General features: G+C 37.4%; 1 protein-coding gene across 1 annotated transcript in view; it reads right to left on the bottom strand.

Moving 5' to 3' along the window:
- dph1 (diphthamide biosynthesis 1) overlaps window positions 1-23,188 on the bottom strand; it is a 74,310-nt gene that overhangs the window by 5,681 nt on the left and 45,441 nt on the right. Inside the window, exons 5-9 of the mRNA XM_041995337.1 lie at window positions 16,436-16,590; window positions 14,739-14,860; window positions 12,098-12,166; window positions 11,280-11,436; window positions 9,218-9,318 (exon numbers count right to left, since the gene is read on the bottom strand). Coding sequence (XP_041851271.1) covers window positions 9,218-9,318; window positions 11,280-11,436; window positions 12,098-12,166; window positions 14,739-14,860; window positions 16,436-16,590 — 604 coding nt within the window. The remainder of the gene's footprint in view (window positions 1-9,217; window positions 9,319-11,279; window positions 11,437-12,097; window positions 12,167-14,738; window positions 14,861-16,435; window positions 16,591-23,188) is intronic.

Genomic DNA, 23,188 nt, shown 5'->3' with positions numbered 1-23,188 from the left:
GGGTTGGGTAGTTGGCAAACAAAAAAAAAATAGTTATCACTTCAATACTTTCTAGGTAACTGTACTGCATAAAATTCTCTTCTTGTCTAGTTCCCAACTTTCACATACTGTAGCTTCTGAGATGCAGAACTGTCTGCACCACTGACTCTCCTTTCACTCTGTTTTCACTCACAAATATATTCCTCCTCTGGGCAAACGCATGGCATTCTCTCATTTCCAAATAACGTTTTTTTTCCCCCCATTTTTTTAAGTTTCCCCCCTAAGAGTGAATTCTTATTCATCCTTCTAATTTGAGAGTCAGCTAAGTCATAAACATCAGCGCTCAGCAACAATCTCCAAAGACCTAAGACTGCTGAGTTTAAACGAAGAGTGGAATCTGTGATGTGACCTTTAAGTCGATCAGCTGCTATTCCATAATCAGAGACCTTTAAACACTGCAGATGCATCAAAGCTGCTGCAGCCCATATAGACCTGCAGAAAACTCTCAGTTTGCATGTCTGTAAACATGTTTAAGAACAGGTGTTTTTTATACCTCTGCTGTATTTTCAATTAAGCTTAAATTGAATGCACATGCCAAATTTTCATTACCAGTTAATTTTATTAGGCCAACAGTGTTTTTCTAGTTAGAAATTAGAATGAAATAATAGAAAATTACAGAAATCACTGTTGGAGATGGTAAAATTCAGTCTACAAAATCATTAATATCCTTTATCATCATCCAGAGCAAAATCCTTTATTTGTGGATAATCAAACAGTTCTTAGATGTCTCCACTTGGATTTTGAACTGCTCCTCTACACTGACATTATTACGGTCTTTGAGGGTTGGACATTTTTGTAATCATTCTCTGCCTTTAGTTACTCCTTCAAATCTGGAAAGAGATTCGTGACCGGTTGGCTTTTAAATGCTCATCTTGTTTTGTTTATTTTTATTTCTTGACCACTTAGTTGTTTGCTTTGAATTACTATTTTGTTGGAAGGCCAAATGTTGCCTGTGGCTAATGTTTTTTTAGAACACTGCTGGATAATTATGTCCAAACTTTTTATATAATCTTGTGTTTTTCTAAGGTCCAAGGAAATCCTCGAAGGCCATCCTAATGAATTTGATAGATGCTAGTACCACCATCTCACTGCAGGTATTTCAGTGAAACTGCATAAGGCTGGCCCTTATGAACAGTGGCGAAGGAGGACTCCACTTCCCCAACAAAAGCACATAAAGCCACCTTTACTTTGGCAAATGGTCAGGTCAACAAAAAGGGAAAACAATTCTGTGGTTTGATGAGATGAAAATGGTGTAGTTTGAACACAGGGGTAGGGCTGTTATTTGACAACATGAATAAGAGAGAGTCAAAGCAATTGTAATGGCCAGAAACTAAGTACGCTGAGATTCTTGAAGAAAACATCAGGCTATGGAAAGAAAATCTTTCCCTTGGGCAGCAATGGAACTTTAATATGACGAAGTGGTAAAAAATGTATATATAAAACAAGAAAAACACTTTGCATGATGTCTAAATGTTTGTATTGTTTTACCATCCAGAATCTGGAGGGAACTTAAGACCAGTATGATGAAAAGAAATCCTTTAAAACAAATGGTCTGGCAGTAACAGTGGACATGCGCTGAAACCTCGTTAGCAATTCTACGAGCTAAAATTTATGTGACACAATGGCAAATAAGTGGTGCCAATGATTTTTGATTAAGTGGATGAATTTATTTATTAAAATAGGGACAGTACACATGATTGAAAACTGCTGTGTAAATGCATCAGATTTTAGCCATTTGTTGATAGAAAGCATATTTTTGCTATAAAGGTATATTTCCTGTATTGGCTCAATGGTCGTGGAGTTAAACCTTGTAATTATGGTGCACATTGTGGTACTGGTAAATAATTAAACCCGTTCAGACTGTATGTCGGTGTATATTCTCAAACATCCAGGTCATGGTAATTATAAGGGCTTTAACAAAGACAACTGAACTCCTATTTCTTGGTTCTTGAAGACGTTTCACTTCTCATCTGAAAAGCTTCTTCAGTTTTACAGGTCAGGACTCGGTGCTCCATCTGCAACTCAAGTATCAAGTGCACCTTGAAGCATTGTAATGAATGCATTTTAGTCAAAGAGGACAAATTGCTTGATAAAAGTGTCAAGGAAGCCATCTATGATAAGTTGGAAAAATCATCTTCCCAGCACCTACAATGGAGCCTTACTGTCCTTCTCAGGATGCTTCACAATTTACACATTGGATCTTGTGACCAAAACAGCTTTGGAAATATGGAAGCATGGAATTATAATGATGAAGCATCATCTTTGAGAAAGAAATGCACTTGGTAGAAAATCTTGAATGATTGGAGATCACAGATAAAATAGAAAGAAACTCAAGAGTAGAACTTAGTATGATGTTTAGTGGTGAAATCAAGAGCATTTCTACACACACATAAGTAAGAAAATAATTTATCAATGAGATTTAAAATCACAGTAAAAAACAATCCAATCGTCCAGGATGTAAGCTCAGTAACATTATGTGCCCAAGATATTACCTGTGTATATAGAGTGTACCACAAATCCTTTGGATTTGTGTTTTTTTTCCCCTCCTGATTCTCTCTAAGAAGACAATTCCAAGATTTTTGTCTAACTCGAACTGTGAATCTGTGGTTGCGGAAGCAGAAAGAGACATCGTTTTAAAATATCAAAACTCAGACCTCAATCCCATTAAGCATCTTAGAGATGTAGGAGACAATGCACACTGGTCAAACCCTGTCATCATCAATACAACATTGGGTGCAAAACAGAAACTCTTGAAAGTAATTGGTTCTGTGACAATGCATACAATTATTTGTTTATTATTTACACCTCTAACATATTGTCTGGAAGTCTTTTACACTTTGTTAATGTAATTTCTAGGCAGATGAAACTTACTGGTCAAATAAAAGCTGACTAATGATCAACATTTGGTATGCAATATGAATAATTGTGGGTCTAATTGGATCTGTGTATTTTATTCCATTGTATCCATTGTGCATGTGTAGAATGAAATGCAAGAAGAACACTGGGAATGCGCTTGTGGGGGTTTGAGAAAGGGCTGTGATAAATGAGCAAAAACTCTTCTCACTAAATCCAATTAGCTCAGAGCGTAGAGTGTGAGAGGAAAGTAAGACAAAAAAACAGGGAAGAGTAGGCAGAAGATCACTTCTAAAAGACGAAAAGCTGATTGGCAAAGGAGGATCGGAGGGACTGAGTCGTTCAGTAAAATGCATAGTTAGCATGTGGAAGCATCTTTTTTTTTTATTTATACCTTTATTTAACCAGGAAGTCCCATTGAGATTCAGAATCTCTTTTACAAGAGAGACCTGGTCAAAGTAGCAGCCAAATACAGTTTACAAATACATAAGAATTAAGCATATAGCGCTTCCACATGCCAAGAGGTACCTAAAGTCCTGCACAGGTAAAATAATAATGCACAATAAAACATCACACAACAATAAATAAACAATAAAAGACTAAAGAGAAAAGATAGTACAAAGTCTGACCTACTGATCTCTGGAGTTAAAAGTCAATGTAAGAGATGAGTTTTTAAAAGAGATTTAAATTCAGACCTGGGAAAGTGGTCCAAATAGTTTTTCAGTCCTTATCTAGCATTCAATCAAGCCATTATGTTAAAGAATCCACATCATGAGGAGCAATAACAAAGAGGTGGAAGGTGTAGAGCAGGGGTGCCCAAGTTCGGTCCTCGAGATCTACCATCCTGCAACTTTTAGATGCAACCCTTCTCCAACACACTTCAATCAGATGTCATCTGCATGTCATTCAGCTCTGCAGAGGCCTGGTAACGAGCCAGTCATTTGATTCAGGTGTGTTGGACAAGGGTTGCATCTAAAAGTTGCAGGATGGTAGATCTCGAGGAATGGACTTGGGCACCCCTGGTGTAGAGACTGAGGGAGGGAGGCTTTAGTACCAAGTAGCTTAGACTTATTTTACAACTTACACACAGAAGTGAAATAAACAATCAATGAATAAAACTTTGATGGGCACGTCTCTTGTAAGGATGTGTTTACTTCAGTGGAAAGTAGAACCTTTCAACATTTGCAGGGATTACAGAATCAAGAATCAGGACTGGAGAGATCCATGCCATGACATATAAAAGTAAAACTGCATGACATTTACTGCTGCTTTGCAATGTGAGCTCCAGCCTGGCCTCGCTGCTTCACCTGCTGTGGACCATTAAACCCCACACTGTGAGCAGGACCTCCACCTACATGGCTCTGCTTGAATTGGACACACACTTTTCACCCATGGGAAGCAAGAGTAACTAACCTTTCAGAACTGCAGGGGAAAGAGTGGTCACCTTTAAAGGTAAACTTTGTTTAATTAAACATTTGTAATAAATGTGGCCCCAAAAAAATCTCAAACAGAAAGATAAAGAGGCTGAAATACACCAGATGGCATTTACTGTCTTACTTGCGATAAATTTGTGTGCGTTAATGTGTGTGTGGTGTGCAGATATCTGTACAATAGTTTAAAACCTGCTTGGGGACAGTCTAATTACACACTTAAGAGCATATGCTAATGATGGCTCTCTCTTTCCATGGGTGAGTATGTGAGTGTTTAATGACAGAGAAAGCCTGGAGTGGGCTCTTGTGTCTGCTAGTGCTGAGGAGCTGCACATATTCTTCCACTCCCTGTATATCTCAATCTCTTCTCTCTATCCCTTTAGTCTCGTCTTCTGCAGAGCTGCTTTTAACAGCCTAGAACACCTGATGGTTTGTGTTGCCTACTCTGGCTTACATGGGGTGTTTAGATTCTTACAAACTATTTTGAGCAGTTTGTTGCAAAGTAGTTTGTTCCAATAAGCTATGCATTAAACTACACTTTTTTCAGTGTTTTTTTTTTTTTTTAATAGATCAAATTCAACACCGCAAAAATAACATCACAACCCATACAATACAATAAAACTATAAGAAAAAACATTAACATTGTAAGTTAAATGCATAACTTTTCTAATCAGTTCTCAGAGACAGAACCACACATGGAGAAGCTGCATTCAGCTTCTATGCTCCACATGTCTGTTTTTATTTTAAAAAGTTTTTATTTATAAAGTCCAAATCTGCAGCTGTTTCTTTTAAGCTTGAATTTTTAAACTTGATCATGTTTTAATACTGTTTTTATCCAGTGTTGTTTTTAATGTTGAATTATGCTTTTTTGAAAAGACTGCAGCTGCATGAGCTAATAGAGCTTTAAAGTAAGGCAAGTTTATTTGTATAGCATAGTTCAACAACAGGGTGATTCAGACTCCTCACTGTAGTGTAGAAAGTACAAAACAAAACAAAAATTCAAGTGCCCTTTTTGTTACAAGACTTGAAAAGAGCTCAAGTAAATAGAACAAACTAGTTAAGATGATCAAAATCTTGTTAAAATTCACTCATTAAAAGTCCACAAAATGTTTGAACAGCAGCTTATCAACCTCCTGATACTCTGCATATAATTTGGAGTGATGGTTTTAAGGGCGCACTCACACTGGCACTTTTTGGTCTGCTTTAAACTAACAATGGTCCATGATTTTACTTTTCAAATTTCCAAGAGAACTGGGCTCGAAGAACTCAAGCACGAGCTGCTTCTGGCTGCTCGCATGTTGAAAATGTGTCTACAGTATAAGCAATCACCAGCTAACTGGTGTAGGGGAGGGGGGCAGTGGAAAATAGAGGCGTCCGCTCCTTTTCATGAACCGGCTGATGCAAAAGTGGCATTTAAGTATATTAAAATCTAACTATTATAAAGAATGACAAATATAATTTAGCACATTAGGTCTAGTTATGTTGACTGCACAGGATCTTGTACTATTTTGAATTTTTCTGTGCTGGATCAGATGACAATGAACTGCTCTGTAAAGCGTTTTACGCAGTGATGACTTGTTGCTGTATTTTACAACATACCAGACTATGCAGAAATTAAAGGCTAAAATCATGTTCAAGAAGTGAACTGATACCCAAATACCTCAAAGAAAGTTTCTGGAGCAGCTAGCAGAGGACATTAGAGTGAGTTTTTGGAGAAGAAACAGCCAGCAAGGCAGGTGGAACAAGATGGACCACAGCAAGGATAATTCAAAGGTGACCAGAGATATTATCAAAACCCATGTAAATGGGATGAAAATCATTTTTAGACAGGAAACTGCTCCCAAAAGACAATTAGTTTTTTTTTTTTTTAAACCAATAGTTTCCAACCTAATGACAAGAAGAATAGATTTAAAAAAAATGCTGGTACTTTCAGTGTCATTATGTTGTGAAAATTCAATGCAATTATTCCATGAAATAACTGAAAAATTGCTAAAACCTGTATTTGTTATTATATCTATGTTTAAAAACATTAGTTAGTTCTCTAGCATTTTTAGCCATGTGTCAAAACCCACTGCGGAAGGTCTAGAGAGCCACTAGGCGCAGGCTGCAGACCCCTGATTTAATGTTTGTAAACCAAGTTAATTGCAACATTTCATGCAATTCATAACGATTAAAATTTTTTTATCGGGGAATAAATCAGTCAACGATGACGTTACTGTCACAGATTATTAATATTACTTTATTGATATCATCACAGCTGGTATTGTCTTTACTTTGGATACTGGAATCCAACTTAAAATTTGTAAAAAAAAATTCAAAAAGGAGTAAAAAATAGTCTTTCAGTCACATAATTTTATATATTGTTTTTGCATTTGAATATTAGGTTTAGCTTATTTGCAAACAGCACAGCAAGTCTTTATTTAATTTTTCAGAAACAGGTTTTTATCTTAAGTCTTAGTTTTGTATTCAAGCACTTTGTTTCCTTCAGATAAAGGCTATAGTTGCTGCTGAAACACATCTTGTTGAAAAGCTTGTTGTGTGTAATGAGGGATCGTTTTGGTTGGATGAATCGTGCCTGAATTATATAATTTTAGAGTTTCACTCATACGTCAGTCTGATAAGCGGAGCCAAAACAAAGCAAAGAATTGCTTTAAACACAATCGCTTTCTTTCCAAACACAGCCCCCTCAACTACCCCTGTATCTCTCCATCTCTCTCTCTCCAACTCAATCTCTCTTAGACCTTCTGTCACCATATCACCCACTCCTCCCTCACACATCACACCTCTCATTACTCCACAATAAGAGGGTGAATACGAGGGAGGGTGAGCGCCTGTGCCTGTGTGATTGGAGCTGTTGCACATCGGTGTCTCACTCACCCCTGGTCCATCTTCAACTCTACTCTCGTGGCTGGATGTCAGATAAGTCAGACAAACTGATACGTGTATTCTGAGTACCAGATATTTTATTGAAGAAACCTGAGGAGTCTGTTTCTAAAGATAGCAATGAATGGTTCACTGGATAACAGTTCTAAGTGGTGGAGAATGTTTCAACATATGCTACTGTGATTTTCAGAAACATGCATTATTAATGAGATGTGTGCATTCACCATGGTTTCAGTGTATGAGGGAATTAGTGTTATTAAGTCAGTTGGACTCAGTTTACTTTGATTCAGATAAAGCACCATATTATGTAACATCTGATGAGCAATGACAAAGTTATGAATTCCTCTGCTTTTATTCTACCCTGACCTTCATGTAAAAGTATCCAAAGTGTTTAAGAGGATTAATGAGCAAAATTTCTTCTTCTATGCACTCGGTTTCAATGCTGGAAAAATTCTGAGGTGTGAATGTCAATTTTGTTTCTATGCTATGATCTCAGGACCACTGTTTGTTAGCTGTGTTGCAGCACGCACAGGCACATTATGCTGACTCCAAATTATGTGTGCAATGATGCTTACAGCATACATTTCAAAAGTTGCTGATTGACTACTTTGTTCATCACAATGATTCTGAAAAGATCCATCACAGTGAATATAAATTATTTCTGGCAAAACAACGGTCATGATTAAGGATTCACAAATGAATAAAACACTAAGTTTCAAGAGTCCACATTGTGCTCATCAACATATTTTTATCTTCAGGGTTCACTAGAAGAGATTTACATTCACTGATCTAATAAAAAAAAAACAATACACCTAGTAATTTTTACATAATGTACATTGCTACCTTTTTCTTGTCCAATGTCTGTCTGAAACGCTCCATTTCAGCCTCTGCTTGTTTGAACAGACCTGACTCCAGACAGGTCCGGTCTTCTTGTGATTGATCGGTTGAGTGGCCAAAAATAGTGGTCAGCAAGACAGCTGCTCATTGTTTGACAGAGATACGCCAAAGTAACATTAGTCAGGCATTATGAAACTCTCTTTCAGTGTTATGTATAGGGAGAAAAGTCTGGACAACAGGTCAGATGCAGCAGCTACGCTGAGAGTGAATGGCTACCATTGGAATCGACTCAAAGCTAAATTTGGATATCCTTTACATGCATAAATAACATAAACCTAAGTGCAAAACCCCCTAAAATAATTTATCTTATAAAGAAAGTGAGAGAAATTAAATTTAGAAGTTAATACTGAAAGAATTTATGGAGCTAGAGAATGTAAGCATGACTAAATAGACAAAAAAAAATCTCCTCAGGTCTTGTCAGTGACAAATTGAATAGCAACCTTTTTACTGCATGAGAGAAAATCTTAGTTACTTTATCTCACTTTACTTTAAAGCGTTGTGGTTTAAAAATATCAGGGGGTTGTTAGGGGAAATAAATCAAAATCACTTTTCACGCTTCAACATCATCCCCAAACCAGCTACAGACCAATTATGAGCTAGATTTGTTTTTAAGCAAGAGAATGTTGCCCAAACTCTTTTTATTTCATCTACTTTGGAGCAGTTGTGTGTGTTGTTTTTAAGACATGGTATATGTAAGATGAGTGATTTAATTAATTTGTTAAAGTGACAGTATTCACTCATTCAGACGCAAGGCAATTCTCCACTTATGTACCTCACTGCTTTGGTGTGCATGCAACATTTGCTGCTCTCATGTGAGTGGATAGTACATTAAATGACATATAATCACTGACATCAGTTTTCTTTCAACAGCATGTCAGGCTGTGGTGACAACTCATTAGCTTGACATGTTTGAAGCAGTTGTTGCAAGCTGAAAACCAGGCTAAATATATTGAATATTAGTCAGACCTAATGAGATTACTGCTCTGACTTTTGTGGACAAATGAGCTGTGTGCAGCTGTAGAGATTGATGCCCATCAGATTAACCGAAAGGAATATGTTTTAAAGCTTAACTAAAGCATGCACTAGTGTTTATATGAGTAAAATTTAATACTCACGCTTCTACATCTGGCATTAGATCCAGTTTGCTGGGGAAAATCTCAGAGAGTAGTACTCGAGTGAAGGACTTGCCCAGAGACTGGAGCTTTGACTCCAGGTGCTGGTAAGACAAAAATGTACAACAAAAGAACCAATGTAAAAGTCTGCAATCCATATATTAAAACCAATTCTCTGAAGGGGTGATACTTTAGTTTATAAAAAAGGTAAGTTACTAATCAAATAGCACACAAATTTCATCTTTACGGACAGTGCATCCCAGTAAAAGATTGTCTGGAGGTTTTGCTCTTCTGCTAAAAATTTTTAAGGGATTGGAACTCGGGTCAAGGGAGACAGCTGCCCTTTCAACTGAGCTATCCAGTCACCTATTTATTTATTTTTTATTTATTTACGATTACAGTCAAAAGTATTAGCCTGATGACTGCCAATCACTGGCAACTCACCAGTAAACAGCTACTTTGTATGCCGGAGTTCGCAGTCTTACCGGCAAAGATGCTGCTTGGTGGCAACAAACTGGTTGATCTGGTGAAAAAACTGTTCATCATACCATCGCAAGTGGACTTAGAACAATCAGATTAGTAAAGTAATACCATTAGAGATACGTCTGAACTTTTGAGTTTTGGCCAGAAGTCAACATATATTGTGTGGATGACCTTTGAAGGTAGCGGTAAAGTGCCTAGACAGCTTTTAAAGCATGCACAAGTTGGCTGAGCGAAAAATCCAACCATCATGCTCTGCAATAAAAGCTTAACTAAAATTTTGGAAACATGAAAAACATGAGAAAACACAGTGCATGTTTCTACCCAGGGGATGCTGAAAAGTACCCAGCTGTTGCCAATCAGAGGATTACCGAGCAGCAATGTCAAAGCTTTAACAGAACTCAGTCCATTGCTTCATTCCATTATTACAACTTTCCTTTGCAAAGGATCTATATTCTATCTATATTCTGTCTTAGAAGCAGGGATTCTGTGCAATGTTGCATTATTTTTGAGGTACAATGTCCCATTTCAAATACATTTTACTGTCAGGGATCTCTCTTCTTGTGCAGATTTCATGGGAAGAATTAGCACACCAAGACTTAGTGTTGTCTTCCATGTTGCAATGCACTAGACAAATAAATGGGCACAGATGAAGCTGGGGCAAGCAGTTTATCCGTTAGGTGAGTGGGATCTCTGAGTACAAGCCCTTACAACATGCTTTACATATGAATTAACAAATCTATTAGGAAGTTTCAGGGAACTCTTCTCCCTTACTGATTCGGCCTTTGAAGTTTTGGGCAGTGGACTGAGATGTTATGAATGCAGACAGCAACCACACTAACTGAAAAATCCCAATAATGTTCCTTTGGTGAGGTAAAGTTAAGCGCACTGCTGATATCCACTGTCCTAAAGATTATAAGACATTTCTGTGACTGTGCTCTTATCAGAGATACTTCTGTCCTCTCACTTGTAAGGTTATCAGACTCTCACATCCCACAGATCGCTACAGGAGAGCTGGAGTTTTTATTTGAATCCCCCTTTTAAATCCATCCTCTCCTGCTACCCTAAAAGAAACTTTTCTTTCTGGTCTCCTGTGGACATTTTCACATCAGTACCAAATCTTGGTTTCTTACAAACAAGAGGAGAGCTCCAGTATAAGCCTGAGAAGGTGTACCGGCTGATAAAACAGAGGGGATGTTGTTTTAAATCTTTTACATCTAGCATTTAAGTGATGGACAAGGATGCTGTAACGGACTGTGGACAGCCTGGATTTTCTGCCATATCTTTTATACTCTGGAATATCTTTCTATGGTCGGTTATTCTGACTTGTGCTACTAAACTGATAAAAAAATTGCTCAAAATCCGTTGCAACCTCCAAAACAAGATCAAGGATAAGACTTTCTAGGGATGTTTGGCTGCATCATCCTCAATGTGAAATAACAAGCTGTCAGTTTAAAGACTACTTGTCCTGTTAGTGCTACATTTCACTGAATCAGATATTGAGGAACCTCAAGAAAAAGTAATACATGACATTACGCAGATGGATTCAGGATAGGCAGACTATTGAAATGAGGAGGCAACTCACCTCTAATACTTTTGGGCTACCTTGTCGACCTAGCGTACCCAAGATCAGGCCCCATCTATTGGCCAATCGAGCCTTGTCAATAGCCTTCAGTCTTAAAGCACGCATGGCCTCATGGTCATAGTACTCCCTGGAGAACACTTTACTGTAGGGGTCATATCTACAAACAAACGCAGAAAGAAAAAACACAAACGTTAAATATATGTGTGCATGAACATAGACTATCTCATGAACATTACTAGCTGCTGTTAAGATGTCTTTTCTGAGGACAGAAATATAAGAAAAGAAAATCCAATCATGAAAAGCCATCAAGTAGGACAGGAGCTGGTGCATGTTAGAGAAAATGGAGGCATTTCTGAGCTTCTAATCTCCTTTTCTCTGGTATCAGGGGTACACTTTAGATTAGAATCTTGTTTATGAGAGACACTTGTAATCTGTGTGGCAGTGCATATGTGTATAATGAGATGATTTCACTTTGCATGCAAAACGACCTGCAAAACAGAATTTGACACTCACACCCTGTTGTCATAGCGCTACAACAATGATCATGACTGCAGGCAGTTTTAAAATTTAAAAAGCACCAAATAACATAACAGAACCTCCTTTATATGCACATTTAATTCAATATAGTTAATTAAATTACACATTTTTCTCTCTGAAATCTAATTTGTTTTCCAAACTGAGCTTTAACCTTATTTAAATTTCATATTATTTATCAGTTATGTTAAAATAGTGTGATGTTTAGTAGGTGGTGCAAACATACAAACAGCAGAAATGTGAAAGTATCTGACAAAATATGGCACCATATTGTTGTATAATACCTGAAGGCTGGGATATCTGGGTTTGCAATCATGATTGACTCCAAATGAAATCTTCCATCTCCAAGATAACTATAGTGGGGAAGAAAAACAGATAAATTCAATTTCTGAGTTAAATGACATGAGGATAAAATTGAAGAAAGAAGACCTCCTCTGGATGATCAACATTCAGTGAAAACTGATAATAAATAATGACCTCCTGTCTTTCCATCAACTTTCTTTTAAGCTCTATTAATTTCTGCAGCCTCTTGGCAGAACGCTGGGCTTTGACAGCAGATGGCCTAAGGGTGAGGTGGAAGGCTGCCCACCTCTACTGTCTGGATACATGACCTCAACAATTGGAGGATGCCGGTAACCTAGAACACAAGCTCTTCCAATTAACCCAGGGTCTCAAGCTGGGGATTCACCAAAGCTCGAGCAGAGACAGAGTTCAGAAACCATAAATGCACAGCAGCATGTTGGTTCCTAAAAAAACAAAACAAGGTATCTTACATAAACCCCCTTCAGGGAGTGTCTGAAAAGAATTCCACCGGTACTGTGAGGGGGCACAGGTTGGTACCTGCTTTGAGTAGGGAGATGCAAATAAGCTCGCTGATTGCTTTCTGTTTGAAGCAGTATAAAACAAGCTGTGGGTGGCTTGCCACACAGGCTACCTGGAGAAAAGACTAGCCTGGACTTTATTTGTAGAGTTTGCTTATGCAAAAACACACAACTATGTCTCTGTATGAATCTTATGTAATGACGGTGAATGACAGCATGGGTTGAGTTCAAGCACAGCATGTGCTGCAACGATTCTCTTTGACCCTCATACAATTATGTCTACAACAATAAGCCTGCTGTGCTTCAGCCACCATTGTAAGAGGTTACTGTGCTTGATTCTACTTCTCCCCATGACCAGAGTAGCTGCATCAATATGTTATTGTTGTATCCTAAAATCTGCTCTTGGTTTAATGAGAAATGCTACGTGCGTTTGCATTATCATCTAAATCACATAATCATATTGTTCTATTATGAGAATGAACTAGCGCACAGGAAGCAGATAGAAATGGTCCACTGATCAAGTTTAAAACTCACATTTTGTCTCTTAAGACTGGGATTTTTCAATGCTTCTATATGGGCCTCAAAGACTACAATGCTATTCACTATTTATAATGCTCAAGTAGTTCAAAAATGCAATTAAAACTTGCGCACATACCATTTCTGAAGCACTGACTCATTTCTAATTAATGTTAGATAACCCAAAGTTAAATTTTAATGTACTTAATACTTTATTAAAGGTGGTGAAACGCATGCATTGTTCAGAATAGGAATCCGTGGAAAGAAGCTTGATCTATGCAGCTTTTTCTTTCAGACAACAAATGATCAGTTCTGGCATTGTCTTCATGGTAATTCATTATAGTAAAATGAAACTCTGTTACAGTCTATTACTGTTACAATTTCAGTACTGCTGTCACAGCATACTATAACACTTTCTCTATTTGGTGCTGCACCAGACATAGAGATACGGTCCATGTCAGGAAAAAGTTCTCATCATTTTAACATGTTGATAATGCTTACAATATAATCACTTGTGTTTTGACTGTGTATGGGAGATGGCAGACCAATTGAACAGTCTTCTCAACACTCCTGCACAATACAACTAACACATCAAAGACAACACATGGATTAGTTGGTGAGTAACACAAACTCTCACACTGCTTTTGTTTCCATCTGTCCATATAACAAAGCTTGCCCACGTGCCTTTTTAATCTCATGCGCTGGGAGGTTTTAATCACATGGACTGGCACTAAATGTGTGCAGATCAGACAACGGAGGAGATGCACCTATGCATAATTAAATCAGGGGAATTACATTATCTCACTGTGCGCAACAAAGCATAGATTTCTTTACTGTAGAGCAGCCTGAGCGGCAGCCCATTGTCACACAGAACAGCTGTGAGGACGTTGTTTGCTACTCGGACCTGATACTTTGCCAGGTCCCTCTGTTCTCTGCATGTATCACACTGAAACATCTTACAGGCAAGGTTTCTGTGAAAGCACAGAAGACTTGGTCTTTTAGAACACATGCAGCTCCTGACCGCATTCATCAATTTATTCTCCAGAAAATGAAGAAACATAAAAGAGGCAATCACACGAACTAAACTGAATTTACAAACAAACTGTGATGTGAATGGTTTATCAATTTTCACCATGCACATACCACAGTAGGTGTAATACTTTGAAAAAAAGAATTTCTTTCAAACTTTGGAAATTTGGCGAAGATGTGGATGTGTTGCAGTTTGAAACAGCTAAAAGTGTCAGGCTATATCCAATTCAATGATTTTTCACAGTGAGTAGGTATTTTTAGCCTCGCTGTTCTGGATCAGCATCTGGCTGTGACTCGCTGCAAAAAGCACACAGGCATAGCTACTTGTCACTGCCAGCTATGACTTGTGTGACTGGAGGACTGTCACTCTAATTATTACTTACATAAGTGGGCATGGCATTGCCAGAACTAATTATCGAAAGGTAAGTGGGGAGGCTACGATGCCAGGATAAGTCAAAGGTAGATAATCTGTGTGAGCTAACTAAAAAAAAGAACAAGAAAAATAAACCTACAGTCTCAACCTGGGAGGGTGGAAAAAGGGAGGTGAGGGAGTTCTTACATTATGGCATCAACATGGCGATCCAAGCGAGGGGAGGTACAGCCCAAAATTTCTCCAGGTGACAGAGGGCGACACTGTGGGACAATCACATCATACTCTGGCTTCAGGGCTGTACTCACAGCCTGTAACATGGAGGGATAAGACAGAATTAAACTTAAAAGCTTTAAACAATTGAAAAGGTTTACCTACAGTTGTGATTCTGTTTTATGTACAGATATGCACTGGATCTGACCACTTCTGTTTAAAAAAAAAAAAAAAAAAATCAAATTGGGACAGCACATGCTGACTGTGCATCTTTCTTTAGGTTAAGGCTGGTACTCAGTCTCAGCCACTGCAAACCATGAACTTTATTCCTTCTTAATTATTATTGTTATATTCTTTGGTTCATTGCTTTGCTACATAACCCAGTCTGTACTCAGCTTTAGGTCAGGTGCTACTGTCTTAAAACTTTATATTTTGATACAGTTTTGATTCAGTTTTCCCAAAGATTTCTAATATATCCAGGCTTTGAACTAGCCGAGCAGCCAAAAAACCATGATATTCACTCTACTATGTCTCAGTGTTGGGATAAGATGGAGATGGAAGTGTGTTGCTCCCCTTTTCATTGGAAAAAGTTAATTTAATAAAAAACATTAAAAGTGTAACTGTTTGTTTAGTTAAGGATTTGTCTGTAGCTGTAATTGGGGATCATAGGCTTGTAAAAATATCACAACATTCTTATCAAGTTTGCAAAGCAGAAACTTTGGAAATTCCGTCACTTTTATTTATTATTTATTCAGATCCAGCAAAATACTGACAAATACACTGCAAACTACAGTGGAAAAAACTGTGAAATATAAAAGCATTTACTGAGTTAGAATTATGAGCTGAAGAAAGTGCTTTAATGTAAAAAAAAAAAACAAACAAAACTTCTAAACAGCCAATAAAGAAAAGGTAGATGATGAAAGAATAAACAAAACAAAAAGAATTTGAAAAGTGTGATTTGAGGTAGAAGGACAAATTGAGTGATTTAAGGTAAATTAAAGGCAGTGCACTATATTTGCAATATGTGTACTCTCCCACCCATAATGTGTAACTTCAACAAACCTACACACTAATAGACAAGAGAGAAGTGCAGGCATCCATGCATACACAATTACAGTGATGCACAGAAATATACATGCACACACATATGCATTGATGCACTAAAAAACAAACTAACAAAAAAAAAACAAATACAGTATAGAGCATGATTTAAAAATAGAGGTGGTTAGATTAGTAAAGGCCCACAGTAGTGTTGGTTCAAGTTGGCAATGAAAGCAGCAGAGGACATTATGGAACAGGAAGGCAGCAAGCCAGAAAAAGGGATATTAAAGCTTAATACTATAGCTGTTGCCACTGCTTATGTAAAGAGCAGTCCTGAGCACGATGCTGAACTGAGAGGCCCTCTGAGGTCACCGCACCTTTCAAATCAAAAATAACTGCTGCCAGATTTGACAAACCCACGCTTTTATTGAGCTTAAGAGTAGTGTTCATAAAGCTGGGAATCACATAAAAGTGTTGAGATGAAGGATATGCAATCATTCCTGTACAAGTATGTAAGTAACATCATACAATACTAAAAAAAGAACAAGATTCAGTTTGTCTCAGGACTCCTTGACATAAGGATGAACTCATTCACTGGCACATTATATCAGAAAGAAGCCGTGCTTAATTACCTGCAGTGCTGCCACGAACTGAATAGTGCTGACGAGCGCCAAAGCTTGTCCGGGAGGGAAGTTGAACTTGATTGTGTCTAGGAAGTGTGCATTGTCCATCTGGATATCCACAAACACGTACAGCATCTTAATACCTGCTGTGGAATCTATGGGGACTGCAAAAAGGCAAAGACAAAGAAAAGACAGATGAATAATTCACTCTATTATGTCAGGTAAGCCTGCATTATATGCAATATTGATGGGGCCTAAAACATTAACGTGCTGCACGTTCAAAAGCACAACTATACAGCAACCGGTGAACACATGTGTATAGCTCAGTCTGTCTCTGTAGGATATAATGGAAACTCATTCAAATCAAGTGTTAAGCATACAAGAACTGATGCAAAGACCTCAATTATTTAGGGACAGAGAGGGACACGTGATTGCTATTAGTGCCATTAATTTCACAGGCCATTTACCACGCATCCGAGCGTGGGAGGCGTAGCTAGAGACATGTTGAGTTAGATGCTGAGGATGCGAGAGTCCAAGAAAACAGGGGCAAAGGGTGCAGATAAGACAGAAGAATTATTGTTAGTGTTGATCACAGCAATTATTCTATTATCCTTCTTGTGTTATATAAAATTTGCACATCAGGAGCAATGGGGACTTTCTGGTTTAATGAAATAAATGGTCCATTAAGGCACAAAAATTTTAAGAGCTAGCACAGCTAGCTTGACGGCCTATATTAAAACGAAACACTGGAGCAACACATGACAAGGTGCAGAAAAAAAAGAGTGAAGATAGAAGGACACATTGCTGTTGTCACAGAGGACTGAAATTAGATGGGAAGGAAAAAAGATTGAAGAATGACAAATACCTACAGATGTAGGCTGAAAAACACTGAAATTTAATTTAAAGACAGAGGTAGATGATTTCATAGTCAACGATATAAAGCTTTAACGATCTGGCCCTTTCTCCCACTCCTATGGAAGATTGGAGCGGAAAAAAGTAACAGGATGCTGGGGATGTGAATGGTAATTGCCAATTAAACAAAATGAGAAGTGATGAATGGGCCACTTGGAGAAGAACCAACTAGTTTTAACATGTCATAAGGCTGAAGGGGTTGCAGTAGATGAGTATAACTCTACTGAGAATAACAGCTGTCTGTTGCTTGTTTATAGGCACTGCCAAAACGTAAAGAGCAGACCAAAGTGACATCGATCTGTGTTCACATTAGCATGGAAGCCTGAGTGCACTTATGTGCTGCAATTAGAAATATAGTCAAAGAGACAGAAAGGAATCACTAGCACCATTGCTGGCTTTATTCTCATGTGCTACGGAAATAAGTTAAATGAGTATAGCTGCTCATTAACAACAAAGTTCATATATATAATAGAGCTGGGCACCTTAATACATTATTATCGCAGTAACGCATTATTAATTTACCCGGTTCATTTTTTTATTGCATGTTGAAGTTCTTGCTTATTGGCTCTGAACACAGAGAAACCACATGCAGAGGCTTATAGTCCAATGCCTCTTCCTCCGTGCCCGGTCTTGCTGCAGTGGTGCATCTCATGTAAACAATGTTTGTTTTACAAACGTGAAGCATAAATTGGGTCTTGTTTTGTCTCTGGTTCTGTAAATCTTGCTCATAACGAGATAAAACTTACAGTTTTGGAATCTGTGAGATCTGTGCCTTCAGTAGAGGAGTCGTTTTTCCGTGTTCATGACATCGGGTGCCATAATTTATGTTTACATATTGTTTTGGACTTTGTGTACCTGGTCTAATTGTTTGTTATCTTAACAGTGTTTGGTGGTTATAGAAATGGTTTTACTGAGCTGTTAGCTGTGATTCTGGACTTTCGGTGGATACCACACACGTTTATAGTTACATTTACAGACTTAACGTTACAACCAGTAAAACCGGATGTTAACCTCTTAACTCCCAATAGCAGAGGGTGCAGGCGTAAGAGGTTAAGCTGAACAGCCATTCTAAGAATGCAAAGTCAGAGAATTAATAGGCACGAAATCTGGAAAATGAAGCACTAAATGTGCATGGATGTAAGTTATTGTGCATATTGTGAAGATTTATCTCTCCTCACAATCTAGAAGCTGTGAGATTCTAATCCTGCTTCCTGTCTGTTCATCTGAAAAAAAAGCCCATAGTTTCCTACCTAATGACAAGAAAAGTAGATTAAAAAATATATTACTGGTACTTTTAGTGTCGTTATGAAAATTCAATGCAATTATTCCATGAAAAAACTGAAAAAATGCAAAACCTGCATTTGTTATTATATCTATATGTAAAAACATTAGTCAGTTCTTTAGCATTTTTAGTCATGTATTAAGAGCCGTTGTGGAAGGTCCAGAGAGTCACTTACTGATCTGGAGTCGCAATTTGCAGACCCCTGATTTAGTGTTTGTAAACCAAAAAAATCCATTTTGTGCATAACAATGCGATTAATTGTGATTAAAAATTTTCAAGACCAAGGCAATGAGGATTTGTGGGGATGTCAAAAGAAAAACAGAACATTTCTTATAAAGCAGATTTATACAGAAGCAATCACTTTTGCACTTTTGGGAATGTTTTTCAAAGATACAAGTATGTGACGAGGTGTTTATCTGTCCTCTGTCTGTATTATGAACTCCAGTCTTTGGACACATGTTTGTAGAGAAGGTAACAGCACACAAGCGTGAGCAATAGGCTCTAATCGCTGTTGCCTCCCTCCTCTCCACTTCATGTGTAGACATTTCTGCCAGGCACAAATTTATATGTTTGTGCTAGTACAGAAAACCCACTGATGCAGTATCTTCCCACAGACTTTAGTGGAGGTGTGGATATATGTATTTACGCTTTAGAACATCACCACATTGAAACAATTGGTAAACAAAGATTTATTTATCAGATGTACTGTCTTTAATACCATAGGTCTAAGACGGCCTCTGGTACACAGCTCCTTACTCTTTTCTCTAGTTTTTTTAACAGGGGAGGAAGGGATAAGCTTGAAAATTGTTCTGGAAAAGAGAAACTAGAAACAGCAGCTTACTCTGCCTTTATGAAGGTCTAGCAATATAATAGTAGCTAGACTGTTATTATCTGAGAAGCCCTGTTACACTTTACCAGTTTGCTCTTTTTGTCTTTCCTTAGATGGAAACAAAAATATATATGATTTGATTGAAACATTTGGTAACTACAATTTTACGAATAAGTAAGGGAAGCACTTCTGCCATCTTGCATGGTGTCGCTCAATAAGTTTCATCTACTATTAGGAACAAAAAAAAAAAAAAAAAAACATTATACTTTGAGACTGGAGTCCATCCAAAGTCTTATGTGATCTGTTTCAGTTACATTTCTTTTTTGGAACTTGTTTTTATTCAAAATCATCAGTGCAAATCACATTTAACAAATGTAACATCATAATCATGCATACGGTACAGATACAGCCATGTACATAGTAAACTATTATTTGTCCACACAGTATGAGAAAAGGAAACAAATGAAGCATTAGCCAGCATAACAATAATACTGCACAAAGACTTCATGAATTTGAAAAATATGTTCGGATGGGGGACCATTTATTCATAAACGAATCCGTTTTCATCTACAATCTTGGTGTAATTTGCTCCATATAATACACTTCCTTCACCTTATTCTTCCATTGAGAGATTGTGGGGGGGCTGCGATTTCAGCCAGGAGACCGTAATCATTTTCTTAGCAAGTACAAGTAAAATCTTTAAGAGATGAAAATGGCAGTTAGTTCGGAATTTGTCTTGGAAAATTCCTAATATAATAAGAGATGGCTCTAAAGGAATTTTAATACCCAGACATATAAGAATTTCACTTTGTATGTCTTTCCAATAGTTCAATAATTCTGGGCAATCCCAAAATATATGAGTATGGTCCCCTACAAAGCCACAGTCCCTCCAACATTTATCAGAGGTCCTACCAAACTTAGATGTGACAAAAGGGGTCCTAAAGAATCTTATTTTAGTTGTCCACTCAAACTCCCTTAATGTCGGACTGCTTGATATTTTATGACCCTCCTGAAACAACCGTTCCCAGTCTTCATCCTTAATTATTACATTAATTTCTAGGTCCCATTTCTCCTTAATGTCTTTTGTATGTTCTGTCGCTTCCTCTTGTAGTATTTTAAAAAATATGAGATACGTACCTAGTAGTTATTGTCCCCTTTATTACTGAGAGAGAAAAATTGCTCCATGTTAGAGGGTTGCCTCTGTAAAGTGTTCCAGCCCTTATGTTTATGTAAATAATGTCTCACTTGCAGATATTTAAAGAAGTCGTGAGTTGGGATATTATATTTTTGTTTAAGTTGCTGAAAAGACATTAGATATCCATCTTCAAACATCTGACCTAATAGAATTAAGCCGTTTTCAATCCAATTATTAAATCCAGAAGCGGGAAGAAATTCAGCATTGTGATTAATTTGGATTATTCTACATAAAGAGCTTGGGAGTTTCAGTGTCTTTCTGATTATTAACCAAATTGATAGAGTAGTTTTAACCCACTCATTATTAATTTTATTCTTGGACCATGTATCTTGGTTTACAAATGGTAGAGTATCAAGGAATGTTTCTTGGCAATCACCCTGTTCCATCTTATACCAAATTGCATCTTCATCCTGGCGAATCCATGTGATCATTGACCTAAGTTGAGCAGCCCAGTAATAATTTTCCAAGTTTGGTATATTCAGTCCCCCCAGCTCTTTAGGACACATAAGAGATTTCAATCTAATTCTCGGACGTTTGTTTTGCCAAATAAATTTTGAGAGCCATTTGTTAAGTATAGTGAATGTGGACATGGGGATTTTTATAGGTAAGGATTGGAAGAGAAAGAGCAATCTCAGTAGGATGTTCATTCTTATAGTTTCTATTCTTCCTGTAAGTGAAAGAGGTAGAATTTCTCATCTTGCAAGATCTTTTTTAAGCTCATCCATTAACTTCCCATAATTAGCTTTAAACAGCTGTGATGTCAGAGGGGTCACAATAATTCTCAGATATCTGAATCCCTGATTAGTCATTCGAAGTTTAAATCTACCAGTTAAATCCGTGGGTAAATTGCCATTTAATAACAATGCTTCTGATTTTGATTGATTAATTTGATAGCCGGAGAGTTTGCCATATTCTTCTAAGGTTTCTATAAGTGAAGGTACAGATGTAGCAGGGTTACTGATGTATGTGAGAATGTCATCCGCAAAAAGTGAAATCTTGTGTTCCTTCTTATTTTTATCCCTAATACCTTTAATGTCATTATTCATTCTGATTGATGCTGCCAAAGGTTCGATATTTATAGCGAAGAGTAAGGGACTAAGGCAGTCACCCTGACGAACACCTCTCTCAAGATAAAAGAACTCAGAACAACATCCATTAACCCTGACACATGATTTAGGATTTGTGTATATTATTTTTATCCATTCAACAAATTGTGGATGAAAGCCCATAGTTAACAATGTATTATATAAAAAATGCCAATTAACTGTATCAAATGCTTTCTGAGCATCAAAACTAATTAACATGGAGTCGTGTTTATTTCTTTTGGCCTGGGTAATAACATTCAAAGTTCTCCTTATATTATTAGCACTATGCCGGTTTGGAATAAATCCCGTCTGATCCGGGTGAATGAGTTTTGTAATGTGTTTCTGTATCCTTTTGGCTAAAATACTGGTTAAAAGTTTTAGGTCTGTGCATAACAAGCTAATTGGTCTATATCCTTCACAAAGGGTTGCATCTTTCCCTTCTTTATAGATAACTGAAATGATGGCCTCTGACCAAGAACTCGGCAGTTCACCCTTTTTAAGTGTGTAGTTAAAGACTCTAGTCAATATCGGTAGTAGGATTTCTAAAAAGCATTTGTAATATTCCCCAGGGAGTCCATCAGTCCCTGGGGATTTATTGTTCTTAAGTTTTTTAACTGCCTCTCGTATTTCAGTCTCTGTTATATTTGAAATCATACCAGATGCTTCTTTTTCAGACAGAACGGGCAAACCCAAACTTGTGAGAAATGTACCCATTTGATTTTTTAGTCCATCATTCATTGGATTTGGCTCCTCATATAGGTTTCTATAAAAAGATGCAAAAGCATTGGCTATTTCTTTAGGGTGATATAGAGTTGTTTTAAGTATGGGATCCATTATTTTATGTACTGTTCTGTCAGATTGTGCTTTTCGAAGCTGGAAAGCCAACAGACGACTGGCTCTATTACCCATCTCATAATATTTCTGTTTAGAAAATCTCAAAGCCCCCTCAGTTTTGTAGGTGAGGATCTTATCTAACTATTTCCTAACCTCTTTTAACTCTGCCAATATGTCATTTGCTCCTGTTTGTTTATGTTCAATTTCTAATAATTTTATTTTGTTTTCAAGTCTTGTTTGATCCTCCAAGCGCAGTTTCTTTAGTCTGGATGATATCTGTATAATTTTCCCTCTTAATACTGCTTTAGCTCCACTCCACAAAATAGGTGGGGTGACATTTCCATTATCGTTTATCTCAAAGTATTCTATCAGACTTTGTTTTAATTCCTGGACCACTACTGCATTAGTAAGTAGTGATACATTTAGTCTCCAATATTTAAAGAAAGTGTCCTTACATAAGTCCAAGTGTAGAATAACAGGGGCATGGTCACTAAGTGTAATTGTTTCTATACGACAATCAATCACTTTATGCATATGTTGTTGAGAGACGCAGAAAAAGTCTATCCTTGAATAACTATTATGGACATTTGAGAAAAACGTGAAGTCTTTCATACTTGGGTTTCGA

The sequence above is a fragment of the Melanotaenia boesemani genome, chromosome 9 (assembly GCF_017639745.1).
Source record: "Melanotaenia boesemani isolate fMelBoe1 chromosome 9, fMelBoe1.pri, whole genome shotgun sequence".
Taxonomy (NCBI): domain Eukaryota; kingdom Metazoa; phylum Chordata; class Actinopteri; order Atheriniformes; family Melanotaeniidae; genus Melanotaenia; species Melanotaenia boesemani.
This window is presented reverse-complemented; position numbering and strand designations above follow the sequence as displayed.